Source organism: Cryptomeria japonica, chromosome 10 (genome assembly GCF_030272615.1).
Source record: "Cryptomeria japonica chromosome 10, Sugi_1.0, whole genome shotgun sequence".
Taxonomy (NCBI): domain Eukaryota; kingdom Viridiplantae; phylum Streptophyta; class Pinopsida; order Cupressales; family Cupressaceae; genus Cryptomeria; species Cryptomeria japonica.
The window spans coordinates 246,333,758-246,352,800 of record NC_081414.1 but is presented as its reverse complement, the minus strand read 5'-3'; the positions used below and the strand labels follow the sequence as shown (position 1 = coordinate 246,352,800).

At 36.7% G+C, this 19,043-nt stretch overlaps 1 protein-coding gene across 2 annotated transcripts in view; it reads right to left on the bottom strand.

Annotated features, from left to right (window-relative positions):
- LOC131066592 (phosphatidate phosphatase PAH2) overlaps positions 1 to 18,793 on the bottom strand; it is a 69,146-nt gene extending 50,353 nt beyond the window's left edge. The window contains exons 1-4 of one of the 2 annotated variants that reach the window (XR_009359056.1): positions 18,337 to 18,793; positions 14,033 to 18,051; positions 13,197 to 13,780; positions 13,016 to 13,089 (exon numbers count right to left, since the gene is read on the bottom strand). Coding sequence is in view for 1 of the 2 variants with exons in the window: in XM_058001400.2 (XP_057857383.2) it covers positions 13,016 to 13,089; positions 13,197 to 13,780; positions 14,033 to 17,708 (4,334 nt within the window). In the remaining variant the exon portion in view is untranslated. The remainder of the gene's footprint in view (positions 1 to 13,015; positions 13,090 to 13,196; positions 13,781 to 14,032; positions 18,052 to 18,336) is intronic. The other variant, XM_058001400.2, reaches the window with a different exon arrangement.
- Between the last annotated feature and the right edge of the window lie 250 nt (positions 18,794 to 19,043).

The following is a 19,043-nucleotide window of genomic DNA, read 5'->3' as shown; positions in this document are numbered from 1 at the left end:
CCAGAAGACTTGGGGGTAAACCAGCCAAGGAAAAAACTCCAACACACAAAACAAATCAACTCTACCGCAGTATTTCAGCGGGAGGAATCAATACAAACAAAATCAACTTAACTGCAGTATTTCAGCAGGAGGACTTATTACAACAAAATCAACTCAATTGCAGTATTTCAGCAAGAGGACTTATTACAACAAATCAACTCTACCACAGTATTTCAGCGGGGGGACTTGCACCATTTCCTAATTACAAACAAAGAAGGCGGCCAAGCCATCCTCTTCCACTTGCATAGTGGGAATTACAAATAAGATGCAACAAGAATGATTGATCAGTACTACTGACACAATCTTACAAAATAGAGAGATGAGATTAGATAAGAAGCTTAATACTAATCTCAAGCAATCCATTGTCAAAATCACACAACATTAAAGCACAACTTGCTGTTCTGAATCTGAAAATCAATAACACGCAGAACCAGCCGCACCCGACAACACCAAAAAAGCTCACAACTCACTCAAATCAACACGGAATCACACCAAATAAAAAACAAATGAAATATATGGCTTAGGCGAACAACTTAGAACCTCAAACCTACAACTTCAAAGTCCGGAGTCTGAGGCATGCATCCCAAGGCAATAAGGAAAGGGGCGGCCCAGTAGAAAAACTTGATCAGCAAGAAAAAATTCATTTCAACACATTCGATTTTGCCCTTTGGAGGACTTCATTGCCCATATGATGGTCAATTTTTGGGCCAATACCCACAACGAGATGATCAATAGGCAGGGAGATATGAGCAAAAGATTGCTTTAGCCAACCATGTCTAGCAACACCAAAATCACAGTAGCAACCAAGAAACTCCAAAATCACACTGAAACTGAATCAAACACTCCAAAAACGTCACCCAGAAATCATCTATCCAGCTAGGTAATGTGTCTCAAGTACGAAACTGAAGCAACTAGGAAGCTCTCCCAACTTCGAAGTTCAGTCACTAACCATTCCGACAGCATAACGGTGTAAATTCTCAAGATGCTCAAATGAGGAGCCAAGCACCTGTATAAATAGATTTCCTAGTCTGAAATTCAAAACCAAATATCGCCAAATTCACCCTTCAAATTTGAATTTCATTTCCCAAGGTGGGCTCAAGTTAGGCGCCCTACTCATAAGCCAAAAATCACGCCTAGAGGGAAAAAACTACAATTTGGCATGTAAATAAAACTTTGCTAAATAAAAATAATGCCTCCACATTCACTTTTGGCATCCCCTTCATAAAATAAATATTTTGCCTAGCGGACTTGGGAAAACAACATTATGCACAATTCTCAATACAATTGATCAGGAATATAAATTATTAAATATTTAACTTTAAAGTAGAGTAATAATATTTAATTAATTCACTTATATCTCCAATACTGATTGCAGTCAAAACCACAGGTGAACTGAAGTGAAAAAAAACACTGAACTGCACTGGATCGGAGCTCTACCCAATACTATCAAAAATAGCAATACCTGAACTGACACTTACTAAAAATAGTAAGTCAACGAAAACTACTCTGAAATCCTGATCATCGAACCTAGAGAGAGCTCAAAAAATCCAAAAAAACTGTACTATCCAATCAACCCAACAACCATTTACTAAAAATAGTATGTTCAGAACTCTCCTCGGAACTGAATGCATGTTATACCACCGAGAAACTCTCGAAAAACCCAGAAGGAATCCACGAACAGAAATGTAGAATTCCCACCAGACAGTCCTTAAATGGCTCGTAAAGAAATCCACAAAAATAGGAAACCCTAATTCTCCATTCCAATCAGCCTATGGGTCTCCGAAATAGGCCAATGGACCACTGCTTACTCCTCACTGACAAGGGGACATTACAAATGGTCAAAAGACATGGAAGGAAAAGTTGCGACTCCCTCAAACATAATTTATAAAAGGGAGAAGAGAACCTCATTTGAGAAGGGAGAGAATTTGGAAATGAGAAGTGCAGATTTGATTTAAAATAAGAAGTGCAGATCTAATTTTGGAAGGTTGTGTCGCTTTCAAAGGGCAGAAATAAGGAAGAGTTGCACTCTTTCAAAGGGTGCAAATGGTGAAAGGGTGTGTCTCTTGCCAAAAGGCATACATGATGAAGAGGTGTGACCTATTTCTCACATTGAGAGATATAAAGGGAAGGAATCAAAAACATCTAGTGACATCACCATGGATCAGATCAGATCAGAACTGTTATTAAGTTACAGGCAGTAGCATCCTTGTTCTTGGTGGTATGCATGGGGATGTGCTGAATATGTATGCTTAATATATGAAGCCTGATAATGTTGTTATGCAGAATTTAGTAGTAATATCAATATAGACTACAATATGTAGGGGACATTACAAAGAGGTGCGATTAATAATTGTATAAAGAAAGATTAATATTAAGGACATGGGATGCGTCTCTTACCAGGGGAGTTATCTTTCCAAAGACATCATATAAGAAGGAGAATTTCAATGCAACACTCCGTAGCATATCATATTCGGTGACTTGCCAAGTATGTGGAAGGTAATACAAAATTGAATTGCCAACACAGAAGGGACATGGGTGCATATGCAGTGGCCAATTCTATACATCAGCTCCAATGTTATTTCAGGGATGCTTTAAGGATGAAGGAGTATACTGGGGCAATTCAGTCATTTATAGCCTTTGAAGATTAAGTAGAGAGTGAGAACTATCATCATGAAGAATCTATTATTCGAATCTGTTGGCTCTGCTGAGCAGTAACGCAGTAATGATTTATAACATTAAGACATATATCTGAAATATTCAAATCAGTGAGAATTATCAAGATAAGTTCTATCCTCTAAACTATTCTTAAAATTTTAAATTAAATATTATAATGAAATGTATTCAGTTTTGATAAAATTATGTTTATTAATTACAATTCTCACTTTATTTTAAAAAAATTGATGTCTCAGAGCTAAATTAAGGCAAATCCCAAATGGGGACATTACAAGTGGTATCAGAGCATGTTCCTGCTCACCTGGGGAAAAGGGTTGCCAGCTTGGATTAAAGAAGAAGAGTCTATGTTTCAAATGTAAAGAACCATGGAGCTATAACCATCAATGCAAAAGAGGACAAATACATGTGATAGAAGAAGGTTGTGATGGAGAAACATCTAGTAAGAAATCAAGGCATTCTTAGTGAATGTCAGGGGCATTCTTAGTGAATTCTAGGAACATTCTCAGTGAATGTTTGGGGGCACTCTTAACAAGTGCCAGGAGCATTCTTAGTGAGTGCTAGGAACATTCTCAGTGAATGTTTGGGGCACTCTTACCAAGTGCCTGGAGCATTCTTAGTGAGTGCTAGGAACATTCTCAGTGAATGTTTGGGGTACTCTTAGCAAGTGCTAAGAGCATTCTTAGTAAGTGTTAAGGACATTCTTAGCGAATGTAGAGGATACTCTTAGTGAGTGTCAAGAACCTAACAATATGTGTTTTCATGTGTATGCTTTGTGTTTGCATATGTTTGCTCCTTGTTTTGTTGGTATTCTCTGTGTCTGTTTCATATCTGATATATTTTCAGCATGTTTATTCCATGTGCATTTCTAAAGCCATTTCATATTAAGAATCATTTTGAGCACTCCATGACCATTGCTTAAGGACAAGCAATTTTGAGTGGGGGAGACTGCAATGTCCCCACTTTGAAATATAATTTAATAATAAATAATGATAATAATATTAAAATACAAAAGAATAAAAAATAAAATTAAAATTAAAATATAAAATAATATAGTTAAATATAATTAAAATTTAATTAAGTTAATGAATGATCAAAAGACATGGAAGAAAAAGTTGTGACTACCTCAAACATAATTTATAAAAGGGGGAAGAGAACCTCATTTGAGAAGGGGGAGAATTTGGAAATGAGAAGTGCAGATTTGATTTAAAATAAGAAGTGCAGATCTAATTTTGGAAGGTTGTGTCCCTTTCAAAGGGCAGAAATAAGGAAGAGTTGCACTCTTTCGAAGGGTGCAAATGGTGAAAGGGTGTGTCTCTTGCCAAAGGGCATACATGATGAAGAGGTGTGACCTATTTCTCACATTGAGAGATATAAAGGGAAGGAATCAAAAGCATCTAGTGACATCACCATAGATCAGATCAGATCAGATCAGAACTGTTATTAAGTTACAGGCAGTAGCATCCTTGTTCTTGGTGGTATGCATGGGGATGTGCTGAATATGTATGCTTAATATATGAAGCCCGATAATGTTGTTATGCAGAATTTAGTAGTAATATCAATATAGACTACAATATGTAGGGGACATTACAAAGAGGTGTGATTAATAATTGTATAAAGAAAGATAAATATTAAGGGCATGGGATGTGTCTCTTACCAGGGGAGTTATATTTCCAAAGACATCATATAAGAAAGAGAATTTCAATGCAACACTCCATAGCATAGCATATTGGGTGACTTGCCAAGTATATGGAAGGTAATACAAAATTGAACTGCCAACACAGAAAGGACATGGGTGCATATGCAGTGGCCAATTCTATACATCGTCTCCAATGTTATTTCAGGGATGCTTTAAGGATGAAGGAGTATACTGGGGCAATTCAGTCATTTATAGCCTTTGAAGATTAAGTAGAGAGTGAGAACTATCATTGTGAAGAATCTATTATTCTAATCTGCTGGCTCTGCTGAGCAGTAATGCAGTAATGATTTATAACATTAAGACATATATCTGAAATATACAAATCAGTGAAAATTATCAAGATAAGTTCTATCCTCTAAACTATTCTTAAAATTTTAAATTAAATATTATAATGAAATGTATTCAGTTCTGATAAAATTATATTTATTAATTACAATTCTCACTTTATTTTAAAAAAATTGATGTCTTAGAGCTAAATTAAGGCAAATCCCAAATGGGGACATTACATTAAGCTCTACCATCTTCACCTATATCCAATTAGTTCTCTGGGTCACGTTCGCATTTCTTTTCTCTAAAGAAATGATGGAAGAATTAGATCAATTTATTATTGGGAATGGAGTTACGGTGAACCATCAACAATTATATAAATGTGTTCTCACCTCTTCATCATTCTCTATAAGCTCCTTAGGGCACTTGAATAACAGGCATGTTGATTTGAGTTAGAGTAAGGCGACAATAGTCCCTTTCTCTACAATGAGATTCATTGGCAAAATTCGCCCAATTTTTTTCTAAATAGAGTAGATGATTGTCCTTTCCCCCCGGCTTTTCTTCCATAAAAACCCTTGGGTCAAATGATGGTCTAGCTTCTAAAGCCTTCAAATTTTAAATAGCAATTTCATTATTGATGTCATAGTTTGCATACTCAGACTTGACTGATCCCAACTTTTTGAATTGGCAAAATTCAGTAACATGTAAAAATTTAAAAATACTTAAATTTCTTTAAAAAATTTAAAAAGCCACACCTTTGTGAAATTGAGGACACAGTTTCCAGTCGACAGTCATGTTTTAGGGCATGTTTTTCACTGTACAAGCATTATAAGTACACCATTCATGTTTTCAGTCAACAGTACACAGTTTTCTATAAGTACACCATTCGCTCTTATATAATGAGTAAGAGACTTGACATACAATAGTTGGAATAGGTGATTATAGATAAGGTTAGTAGGGCCATATTCCACTACCTTGTTCATGCCTGGGAATTTCCTCCCTCATGCCAAAGTTGTACACCAAATATGAAATCATATAAAACTCATGTCTATGCAATGCTTCTAAGCAATGTAAAAAATGGTACATAATTGCAAATGAATGCTTTCACTAATGAGGAAAGCCCAATCAATCAAACAAGTTATACTAACAAAATTCATTAAATAAAACATCTGCGGATGGAATTTTCTTGCCTCTAGCCTTCCTATCATTCTAATTAGTAGTGAGATTATGTCCCTAAGGATGTGACCAATTTCCTCTCTTCTAATAAGATTTTTTCACCAATCTTGAAACCCTATTTTTATTAGATAACCAATAATTAGAAACCTATCTTAAACACGCTTCTTCATTTGAATCCTGCTGTGCCTAATATTTTGACATGGTGACCCTAACAACAACATCGGTGATGCAAATGCCCAACAAATGATGTATGGTCTGTAGAAATCGGAGCTCAATTTACAATTTGCAAGACCTACAAATCTACATGCAAAGTCCAAAAATCCAGAAGTGTTGAAAGTTGCAGGGATTGATGGTTTGCATGCAATTTGCAAGAGCTGCAAAATTACATGGGAAGTCTGAAGTTCTGCAAGTGCTGAAGTTTGTGGGGATTGGAGATCTGCATGCAATTTGCTAGAGTTGCAAAGTTGCATGAGAACTCTAAAGTTCCACAATTCTTTAAGGTTGTAGGGATCAGAAGTCTGCATGTGATTTGCAAGGATTGGAGGTCTGCCTACAATTTGCAAGAGCTACAAAAGCGCACGGGGACTCCAAAATTTCACAAAATTGCATAATTGATTGACAACTCCGAAATTTTGCATTACAAGGAAAGAGGGGCGCAAGGATTGGAGGTCTGCCTACAATTTGCAAGAGCTACAAAAGCGCACGGGGACTCCAAAATTTCACAAAATTGCATAATTGATTGACAACTCCGAAATTTTGCATTACAAGGAAAGAGGGGCAGAAAGTGGAGGTTGGGAAGCACATCGCAAAAGCTGCAAGGTTTTGTGGAAACTCTGCACTTCTGCTAGAACTTGTGTTTTGAGCTCTTCACAGTGACTCTGACCAATGTTTTAGTAAATCTTATGTCAAAGTTGCCATGCTTAATGCATTGGTGATGGGTGTGTCCTATGTGGCATCATGGCATTTTTTGTGCTTGAGAGTACTGAATGCAAGAAAAACATATGAGGAAATAATACAAAGATAGAATATAAATTAAACTTTTTTACATCAAAAGGCCTTGCTCCTTGGATTAAGCCAAAGTGAACTGCACCCAATGCTTCGCTTGATTTGTTCCTTTGGATGAGTGATTAATGGTGGAATGTAATTGCTTATGGTAGCATCATGATGTTATGACGAAGGTGGATTGGATAAAAAATAGGATAGAAAGTAGGTAGGATGAGAGAAAATGTTAAAAATGAAAGCAAAGGCCTTCATTTATAGATTCTTCAAGGTGAAAATGGAGGGTCAAGATGCAATGTCTAGTGGATGGCTAGAGATTGAATAAGAGTGAGCTTGTCGATTAAGGGCCTAGCCTTGTGACAAGCATAACAAGATGGAGGCATGAGAATGACACGTGTCATAGGTGTAAGAGCTAGATGTGCTCACATATATGTGAGCACGCTATCATGAAAGAAACAAGTGAAAAAGCAAGTTGGCCACATTATGGCATGCGTAACAGGTAGGGTGGCTACCTTATGACATTTGTAAAAGGTAGGGTGACTTCACATGTGTGAGAGATATGCTCACACATGTTTGAGAGAGGGCTAGGGTAGGTAGGTTAGGACACTTGTCAAGTGATGGAAATTTAGATCTTAAGCCATAAGATGGATCCAACAGCTAGGATTGAATCGACAAGGATTAAGGTTGAGGTGGAATTAAAATTTGAATATTAGGGAAAATAGTAATGATGGTTAATTAGCCTAAATCAATTAATTAGGTAGGTATTAACTAATTGATTTAGTTGGAGGATTTGGAGGGTAAGGTTAAACTTAATTAAATAAATATTAGGGAAATTGATAATGAAGGTTAAGTAGTCTAAATCAATTAATTAGGTGGGTATTAACTAATTGATTTAGTTGGAGGATTTGGAGGATAAGGTTAAACTTAATTAGATTAATTAAGGGTGAGGGCTAAAGATGAAGGGTTAAGCTTATATTAATCAATTTATTTAATTACGAGTGAGGGATAAAGGTAAAGGATGGATTAATTAATTAAATAGATATTAATTATTTATTTAATTGATGGTTATGATGGAGTAAATTCAAGTGTGGTTGGATATGGACAAATTTAGGCAACTAGAGGTACGATTTTGACATGTGACTGTTACAATTGCATTGCAAAATTTGTTGGCCTGTGTGTTGTCCACCAATCTCCTAATGTAAAAGTTGGGGCATTACATTGGGTAAACCTAGCTAACACTTTCCCATCAAATCTATGATTTCCCTAGTATCTCGATTATAAAAATTTGCCGCTATAAGGAGAAGCTTCGAAGATTGCAACTTTCAAAATAGAATAAGAGCAATTTTTTTTTGGCAATATATCTCTTTTTGGGGCTTTTTCTATTAAATGATTCCTTTGCAAATAAATGTGTCATATTTCAATGTCTTTGTTCTTTATGAAATCACTTTGAAAGAAAATATGAGGGACACCATGGTATTGATAGTTCATTTCAGTAAATTTATCAATAACTTATCTTATAGCCAATACCCGAATTTATTCAATAAAATAACAAGGAAAACCATCCCAGCTAGAGTTTGAAGATTCAATAACCCAATAATGAAAGAGGAACCTTACAATACAAATTGAAGAAGTTAGTTGATTAGCAAGAGTTCACCTCGCTATCATAGTATCCAACACAATCCTCACAATGATTGCTAATTTTGGAAAGCATACAAAATGTTATTTTTTAACAATGTCTAAAAATAAAATAAAATTAATTTAGAAAGAAAGTAATATATTAATGTCCACTAGTGACAAAAAGTAGGTCACTAGGACTTGAGTGTACATAAAAGTACAAAAGGAAGTTCTAGGATGAAAAATACTTCAGACGCCTAAAAAGGAGAAGGAAATTAAAACAAAAATACAATATAGTTGTGGACCACAAATACACGTGGTCATGAAACCAATACAAATAGCCAAGTAGGGGGAATACGATCAAAGAGCATTAGATGAGTATCTGAACCTAAAAGAGAGGAGTTCTTTTGTCATCATCAATGTACAATAGAAAGTTCTAGGATGAAAAAATACTTGAGAGGCCCAAAATGGAGAAGGAAATTAAAACAAAAATACAATATAGTTATGGACCACAAATACAGGTGGTCATGAAACCAATACAAATAGCCAAGCAAGGGGAATAAGATCAAAGAGCATAAGCTGAGTATTTGAGCCTAAAAGAGAGGAGTTATTTTTGTCATCATCAATTAACCGTGAGAAGGCCAATACAAGATTTGATATCACTCATCAAGGAGTGTCTAAGGCCAAGAGTGCCAAGCTAGGGGATTTTAAGAGGAAGCAAGGTGCTCCCTCTAGAATCAAACCTAACATCCAAGGCCAATGTAACTCCTATAGCAATGAATAAACTTGTACTATAAATCTATCCTTGTGTCTAGGAGGATGGATGAAGAGGAGTAGGTCTATTTTGTCAAAAAGGAATTGAGTTGTGTCACCAAAGAAGTAGAAAATACAATAGAGTTGTGAACCACAAACACATGTTGTCAAGAAACCAATATAAATAGCCAAGTAGGGGGAACAAGATCACCAAAGAGCATAAGCTAAGTGTTGGAGAGATATGCGACAAGTCTTATCTAAAATCTCTATCTAGGCTTGAAATGAAGGAGTCGTTGATGTCATCATCGATTAGTGTGAAAGGACTGATACAAGATGTGATAGTATTCATTAGGGAGTGTCTAAGGCCAAGGGGGGCAACATAGAGGATTCTAGGAAGTAAGGCACTACATTTAGAATCACACCTAACATCCAAGGCCGATGTAACTCCTGTAGTAACGAAGAAGCTCATTATATGCATCTATCACTATGGCTAGGGGAGGTGGCTAGGGAAGAGTAGATCTATGTAGTTGAGGAGTTGTGTCACAACACCTAAAAGTAGAGTGAAAGTTAACATTATTTTTAAATAATCTTAGGATTATTTTATTTTAGTTTAACTTGTTTTTAAAGTATAAGCTTCATTCAAAGTTATTTTTAATTCCTTGCAACTTTTATTTATAAAGCAATTTTGTATTTAGAGACATGCAACTATGCAAAGTGATACTTTCAAACCCTACATATATGGGTATTGTATTCAAGACAAACTAATGGCAAATTTTGTTATGCTTTGCTCAAAAGTTTATTGTTCAAGCTCTTTGTGTTGTGATTAGTGAAATTGCACCTAGTTATGTGATTTTGTCATTGACATACTTATATGATATCATCTTGTAAGAATGATTTGTCTCATCAGGTAAAAATTATCAATAGTTATATGTTTCATCTTGTGCTTCTTGTTAATTCAAGTAATCCATATCTTTGCATAGTAATAATCAAGCATTTTGGTTTGTGAGATCTTGTCTTGTGCATGTTACAAATCTCCAATTCAGCTCTTGAGTGCATTTGTGTTGTGATAGGTTAGCTTACTTATAGCATCATTAAAAATACAAGATCTCTCATTTGTGTTTACACAAACTAACAAGACTCGTGCTCATACTTGAGAAGCAAAAATAGATGTGGCATGGTACTTTATTTATGATTGCATATCAAACTCTTGCTTTGCCTACCCCCCACCCACGCCCAAATAAAAAGGTACAAACTTTGTGAATGTTGTTGAAATTCAAAATTTTTATCCATAATTTTAGTCTTCTAGGGTTTTGGTTAGGATTAATTTTACAAGGAGCTTCCCCTTCTAATTTGAATAAAGAATTTACCTTACAAATTGTTCCATTTTGTATTGTCTTTACTAAAGATGTTAAATAAGAAAGAGGTAATATCTTTATAAAATCTAGAGGTATATGAATTGAATTCAGAGGTACAAAACTCTAGTAACACCTCTGCGTGCCAATTTCAAATATAACATGGCATTCACAAACATAAAATATAAAATATAATACAATACATGATGAGCACAAGAAACATAAAGTTATCATCAAAAGCAACCATGACATGGTAGTTTCAAATAAATTGTGTAATGTTGAATACCAAATTACACAAAGGTGTTAATTATGTAGTTCGAAATATAAATTATAATGTAAAACCAGAGACCATCATATTCTTTGTCTACTAGATGACCCAATATACAAGTTTCTATGCTCGCCTAAGTTTGATAAAGCCAAGAATTCAAAGTCAACTAGGTGTTGTAAAATTAGAATTACTTACGCTTATGGACTTTGGCTCTCCCAGCAAATGATCATTTCACAATTTTGTTGTTGGAGACCCAAAGGCTCCTTGAATTCGACCTTTCTACTCTCAGAAGTTCTCATCTATTTCTTCTACCCCTCAGACAACTCTTGGGGACCCTAGGATCTTTTTAAGAGCTAAATATTTTTTTGGTAATCTTTAATTTGCTGAATACAAAGATTTTTTATTTACAAGACAAGTTTTGATCTTTGAAAAGGCTGGTCTCTACATGCATTACTAGTCATATAGCTACAATTTGGATATAGAGACTCTCCTATTTGAGTGGATTAAGGCTTTCTGTGAGAGACACATTTCGTGTGATTGTGGGGTCAGCAAAGCTCCAAAACATGTCCAAGAGAACCCTTTCAGTTGCTGCAATATTTGAACTTCTTTCTTCAACTCAGTTGTAAGTTGCAACTCTTTATTATAAAATCTCCCAGAAGAGGTCATTGTATTCATGAAATTCCTTAGTGTTTAATAATGTCAGTTGTGAAGAACTGTTGCTAGCAGCCTGTGAATCCTAATTAATGCAGTAGATGTTTAATGGGTGTCTGAGAGCATTAAAGTTGTATGGTGTAGAACAAAGTGGCTATAGATAAAAGGAAGTCCTTTGTATACCTTGTTTTGGTAAAGTAAATAATAAAGTAGCTCTTGATATGGTGGCTTCAGGAGGATCAACACCTCACTCTTCTGGGCTTTTTTCTCAAGCTGGGTTACATTGGAGCTTTTCTCATTTTGATTATGCTCCTTGCTTGAATTTCCATGCTTCAATACTTTGTTCTATATTTTAAGATTGTAGAGTAGGTACTGTTTTTCAATGTTCATTAATTTCGCATTAGGAACAATTTAACAACTACTTAAGTAGTCAAACAACATTAGAGAAGAAATGGATTCGTGCTAGTGAATCAAGATGTGGAATATCCGCCCTCATTATGGATCAGTTGGAATTGTCATCATTTACAGCTTGGCCTCTTTATTCTCAATGCTAAGGCCTCATCCCCAGTCGACAAGAATTCCATAGTCTATGCATGAGGCATTGCTCTCTTAATATTGAAGGATACATATTATATATTGACATATTGATATGGTTTTCTTGACCATATCATTAGTAAGAGGCCATCCAATGAATTTGCTAGACACCGTCAATGCACACCAGCCAGGTTGTAATATTATTGTCCAATATGAATTTAAGAAGATTACAAATTTGTCGATTTACATTATATACTAGCCTGCTGAGGGAATGGAATGCTTACGTTAATATGAGTAGTAAGCTCACTCACTTTTTTTGTTTTTTATATTTCAGTGCACAGTATGATTAAAAGTGAGATTTATAATTTATTCATGCATTGTCAAGATGGTGTTAACTATCTTATAGCAGAGAGCATGGCATGTCAGGATTGTGGGTGGGAATTGTAGTTCGTCAGGAGGTTCTTCCTTCCAATTCAGCAACCAGAGCGGTTATCCTGAATCCTTATTAATAAAATAGGTGGTGTAACCAACATATTATTGTAGAAGCCTCCTCACATCCCATAAAAGGATCAATAAGAAACCATAGCCTGTGTCAAAGAGGCATGACCACAGTATCACCATCTTAAACATGATTAAAGACTAGAGTAACTATTAGATTTTATAATACATTCTATTAAATTGCAGTTTCAACTGCTATGTGCGGATCATCTTAGGTTCTAATTGTTGCTGGTCTTTCCTAAAAGTGAGTTGAACATTTCAAAATTTGCATCATAAAGCAATTTGGAGAGAAGCTGTGATCCTTGGGGAGTTGGGCATCAAGTATAATCACAAAGAAAAATAGCCAACAGCATCCAAAAGTAGGCTTGGTAAATACAAAATGCCAAAAGGAATTTACAGTTCTATAAACCTTCTTCTCTTGAAGTTTATTGTAACATAAATGCATCTACCATTCTTTGGTCTCTGTCTACCGAATTAAATTCAAATAACACTTACTTGGTAATAGTGCCATCAACGTCTGAAACAACTATTCGTGTATTCCACTTCCATAAATAAATTCGAGCATCCACCTGTACAAAGTAAGTACGTTATTTAACAATTTATATTTTTAAAACACTCATAACAGTAAATATGCATATAAAATCCCAGACCATAATTTTTTCTCTTAGTAACAAACCTGTTGCTTGCCGAGCACTCTTGTTGAAAATGTAAAGGTGATTATGTTCTGTCCTTCTTTAAGGTTCAAGGATGCCAATTGTTCTGATGTTGGAGTATTTGACCGCATTTTTCTTTTACCAGTTTTCCTATAATAGTCATTCAATGACCCATCAAAGGAATCTTGCAAAGCAACTTGAGACTCACCAAGCAAATCATTTCTTGGTATTGTCTGGGCAGAGAAGCTTCTTTGAGGAACCTTACTTCTCCGGAACAGAGAATGCAAGATTTTCCAACCACCACGAGGTGAAACAAAAGAGTCAGATGCATACTTTTCTAATGCTTTTTCTACTCGCTCAACATGTATAGCACCCTTTGATTGAACTGGGCCTTCCAGACCAAAAGAAACCATTTCTAAAATTATGGGTGCAGCTGCATCCCAAGGGAAATAATGACCTCCAATTTTCACAACAAGGTTTTCATTCTTTGTAATGGCTGGACCTGAATTATGAAACTGCTCCGCTGACACCCGGAAAGAATCAAAAGCCTGAGATGCAGCATCGCTTCCCATTCCTTCAAAGAGTAGGTGCCTACAAAGAGAAAGTTCTATACATACAAATATCATTGTCACAAATACAAAAATAACAATTAAAATAAATTTAAAAATACAACCAAGAATAATTAGCCATATTATTGTCTCACTTTGTATAAGCAAGAAAATAATGTAGCCTTCAAAGCAAACCTAGTTTAAAAAGGAAATAGAATAAAGCCCTAGAACTTTTTCGCCTATATAACTAGTAATACAGTAACACTCTAAATCCTAGTGAATGTCAGAATATTGTGAAAGCTGTTACATACCAACACCAGTAATAGGTTGAACCCTTGCAGTTGCAGTCTCTGTTATATTCCAATTTTTCAAACTTTCAGTAGAAGCTTCTGTTGTGGCCCAGCCATGTACTGTTTCTTTCTCAAAAGTTCTTGATTCTATATTTTCGAAATTAGGGAAATGGTTCTCACAACTTATTTCTTGTTTTAAGCAGTCAGGATTAAAATCTAGGGACCGACTATATACACGATCAGTATCTACCTTTTCTATATCCAAGAAATGGTTTTTCAAATTAGGTAAGGAGCCTGACTCTTGTATAGCATCTCCTCTGCCTTCCATGTGCAGCCCAGGTATATTAATAGGGATAGCTTCAGCCCTCGATACCTGAGATACATTGCCATTTGAATGTTCCAAGTTGCAGTCATCTGTAACATCCATTCCATTCGCATTCAAACTGGGAATTGTGTGATGCTCATCATGCAGCTGAACAGAAAGAACTAGTTCTTCACTTTGATAGTCATTTCCAGTCTGTTTGTGCATTTTCTCTACTTGTCCTGTCAGAAAGGGCACGCTGTGCTCTCTTGTTCCTTCCTTGGTCTGCGGCTTCAGTTCAGAAAGTGCTAAACAGCCATTCAAGACATATTCATCATTAAAGGTCAATTCCAGATCTTCCCTGCTCTCACTCCTTACCATTTGATTTGAATAGGTTTCCTTGCTTTGCACACAGCACTTGTCAGCTTTTACTAAATTGTTGTTGCTAAAAACCAAATCTAAGTTGTGTACTTCATAATGCTCGGAAACACTAAGAGAAGCACTCAAGTCATATTGCATCCGAAATTCTAGTCTCGATGTATCATCTAACTTATCATCACTTATATTATTACAAGTCAAAGCAACATCCACATCTTCCTGTGGATTTGTGCAGCTGAAGGCTTCTTCAGATACCAAATTCTCATCAGCTCTGTTTTCTCTGGGGGTGTCAAAATCACAAAAAGATCCAACCAACTCTTTTGAAGGAGGCATAACAGGAATGGTGGCTTCCTCATCTGTTTTTGCACTGCTCACATTTTTTTCTGTTTCATCATTTCTACCCTCCATCACGGGTTTAACTGCAATATCTAGGATCTGTTGTAAAGTCTGTTGTCCCTCATCATTAGTTTCTGTACATGTATCTGGATCACCAACCAGATATAATTGACAGCTAAGTACACTAGATGCTTTGTCAGGTACCATTTTCTGATCATGCGTTCCATTTTCTCTGGCAGCATCACAATCACAAAGAGATATATCTAACTCCTTTTGAGGGATACCACAAATGACAGCTAGATTCTCTGATTTTATCCTGCAATTGTTTTGTTCTCCTTCATCATCTCCCCTGCCTATGGTAGGTTCAATTACAGCATCTGGTACCTGTTGTAAACTCATTGTTACCTTACCTGTTTCTGCATATGAGTCTGAACCATCTGCTGACTCCAATAGACTTCCACTTAAATAACAACTCCCAGGCTGAATATCTGACAATGACATGGATGTGTTACAGTCACTAGACGGATTGTCTGGCTTGACTAGAGTGATGACTTGTTGCATATCTTCCTCTTGGTGTTCTTTGTGTTCCATCTGTTCTTGCTTATCAGAACCGTATTCAGTAGACTCCACATGTGTGTCATCCACCACCTGCTGCGTGTTAATAATTATCTCAGATTTTACATTCGATTCTAGATTAGGAGAAACATCTTGTATGTGGCAGCTTGAATGGGAAACCTCAGAGGCCAGGTCCAGTGTAGAAATATGTACTGTTATTGCATCCTGACTGTCCTTTATGCATGTTAAGACCACATCTATGCTACTGCTGCTTAATTCTACTGAATTAAGAGTCTTTAGTTGTGGAGAACTAAACTGTTCTTGATCACATGAAGAATTCCCACTCTGGGAAACAACATCCTTTGCAAAAGTTTGTTCACTGAACTCACCAAATGTGCCCAAACAGCTTTCCACATCTGCAATGACATTGGATGGGTTTACTGGATTAGGGATATCTAAATCAGAGTTCTGGTAAAGCTGAGCAACATCAATTCCAGAAGTTTGTTGCCCAAGTTTATTAAACTCACTTAAGGTTCCTTCCATTGAGAATATATCAGTCTCTGAAGAGAAATGATATGTCTCTGAATCATCATGCTGAATAGAATGTTCTAGCATTCCATTACCACATGCATCATTCTCAGCTGTCAGTCCAATATCACGGTTGCATATTACTTGTGAAGAATCCTCCCATGTTGATTCACCTGGATTCCTTGAATCATTGTACTTTGTAATACTGTCCCCGGAATCCTTAGTAGAAGAAAAGGATGAACAAGAATCATTGGAAATAGTCATTTCCTTGGTTTGCTCAAGAGGCTGTGCATCATCAGCAGAAGAACTATAGATAGGATTCATTCCCACTGGTCTCTCATCCAAAATCTCTTCCTTGTCAACACTATAACCAGGCCAATTAGAAAATGAATTAATTTCCATTGATTTCACACCCACAGTCTCTTCATTGTTTGTAGTGCTACCAGATGAACGGGCAACACCTGAATTCGTCTTTTCCATGGTTTGCTCAAGAGGCTGTGCATCATTAGCAGATGAATTAGAGATAGAATTAATAGCCACCGATTTCTCATCCAGAGTCTCTTCCTTGTCAGCACAATCATCAGATGAAGCAGAAAAGAGATTCACTCTAATCGATCTCTCACCCAAAGTCCCTTCCTTGATTGTACTATCACCAGATAAGGCAGAAAAGGAATCCATTTCCATTAATTTATTGCTCATAGTCCCTTTCTTGTCAGGACTATCACCAGATGAAGTAGAAAAGAGATTCATTTCCATTGATTTTTCACCCGTAGTCTCTTCCTTGTTGGGTTTATCACCTGTGGCCCATTTGGAATCCAAAAGGTTGGCTACTATCTCTGCCCGCTCTAGTGAACTTCTTCTGATAATATCTGTTCCCTCATACTGCCCGTCACTTTGATCAGTATCTGACATAATTTGTGATTCAGATAACCTCTTAGACCTTCTGAAGACAAAGTTGAATATTGATTTCCTCCTAGAAGGTGACTTTGAAAGAACTGCACTGTTTTTCACACCATTCTTTGCAATCGAAGAAGTGGATTTTGAGACATTGCTATCCGGTGGCTCACTTTCTATCTGTTTTCCATCTGAATCAGGGGTCTGATTGTAAAATGAACTCAAAGTTTCTTCCTTGCTTTCACATACCATAATACTATCTGAAGGAGGAGAATTTGTCAAGACATCACCTGAAGGTTTTTCTTCATCCTTTGAATCATCCTCCTTAAAGCTGACTCTTCTTCCACTGGACTGCTGGTCCATAGCCACTTCATCGCTAGAAGATTGAGCACTGGGAGGAGAAAAGATGGAATTTTCTTCTTCATCAGACTCCACCTCTTTCCAGAAAAATGCTTCCCCCTTATTATCCAAATACATGTGGAAATCAGCTTGTTCCCCATTGACTGCCACAGACACAATCTTCTCACGGCGCTTCAGAACCCCTTGAAATTTACCAAACTTAACATACCAAGGCGAGCATTTGAATGTTCCATCCTCCTGCTGCACAACAATTATGTCCACAGCACCCCCAAAAGGATGGAAGGGGGCGGCAACAGTGTAAACGCCCTGTGAAATGTAATTGCTCAGCCTCCCAACCGCATACATTGTTTTTCCTTCACATTAATCCCTGAGCTCCCAAAAGATCATCACAACCGGCTAAAACCAATTCCCTCTCTCCGAAAAAATATTTAATAAAAAATGTCTCAAACCCGTGTCTGGCAAGCCAACAGAATTTAGTACTAAGTTTACCAAAACTGTATCCAGAAAAATTCACCACAATTGCACACCGTTAAATAAGAAACAAAACATCAGATGTCATGAGATCCCGCTGCTCTGTCCAGTCTCCCTTAAATCAAACAAGAAAATGTTATCTTTTGGAGCCTAAATAGTATGTACGGCGGAAACTTTGCAGAAATTATGCTGCCATCAAATTCCAGACTTTGACCACCTGAAAATTAATAATGCACCTAATTAACAGAAATCTACTAGCAAAAAGCACTCTGTAACCCTTTAATCGCAATTTCTTAAAGCCAGAGCCAAAACCCTTCCAAAATTAAATATAAATTCCAGATTCCTGGAACCCTAGAATAAGTGCAGCTACAGATGGATTTCTTCCATTAAGAACCTAAATAGCTTAGATTTAAAGGCAATAATCAACAAGACAATCGAATTTAAATGGACTTTTAAAATGAATCCTACGAACTGTAAAAATAAATTCTTATGCAACACATACCCGAAAAAAAACTTAGTTTTTCTCCAATGGTGTGTCAGAATGCTCTTTAAATCCACAAATCCGCAAGCAAAAAGAGATTCAACTTCTTTACCCCTTTCTCTAACAAAGCTTATGAAACCCAAAAACAGTCTGAATTGGAGCAGGAGATTTGGGGAGCAAATAAACCAAACCGCAAGAGAGATCCAGTCCACTCAAACTCCTCTATCATCAAAATTAGCCGTCACAGAACGCTCAATAAGAGCAGGGAACATAAGATCCTTGCCACACTTCCTGTGAGAACCGGCGTCGTTGGATTTGTCGAAAGTTCGGGTTTATAATCACCGTCAAGTAGTTCCGATGCGAGTGAGTATATTCGGAATCTCCAGGTTCTGTGATCGCAATTTGGTTCCGCAGGTGAGGGATGACATCGTGTCCCGTCGCTTTCGTGATGACGTGGTGGTTTTGGGAGTTTGTGAGTCCCACAATGCTGACACTATTACTCCATTGATTACTGTGTCGACTCTTGGCGTCTCGCGCCACTGTGTTTACAGCCCTCGGGCTTAGCGCCCTCGCGTGTAGGAGTTGCCACGTGGCCGGTATGTTTTCCTTTGTTAATTTATTGGCCCAGATCAGTTGACGTGGCGTCTTGTATTTTGAGTTTGGTCGGAAATATTTTTAGAGCACTTCAAGAAAATAAAGTGCACTTTGATGTAGTTGGTCGGAATTGG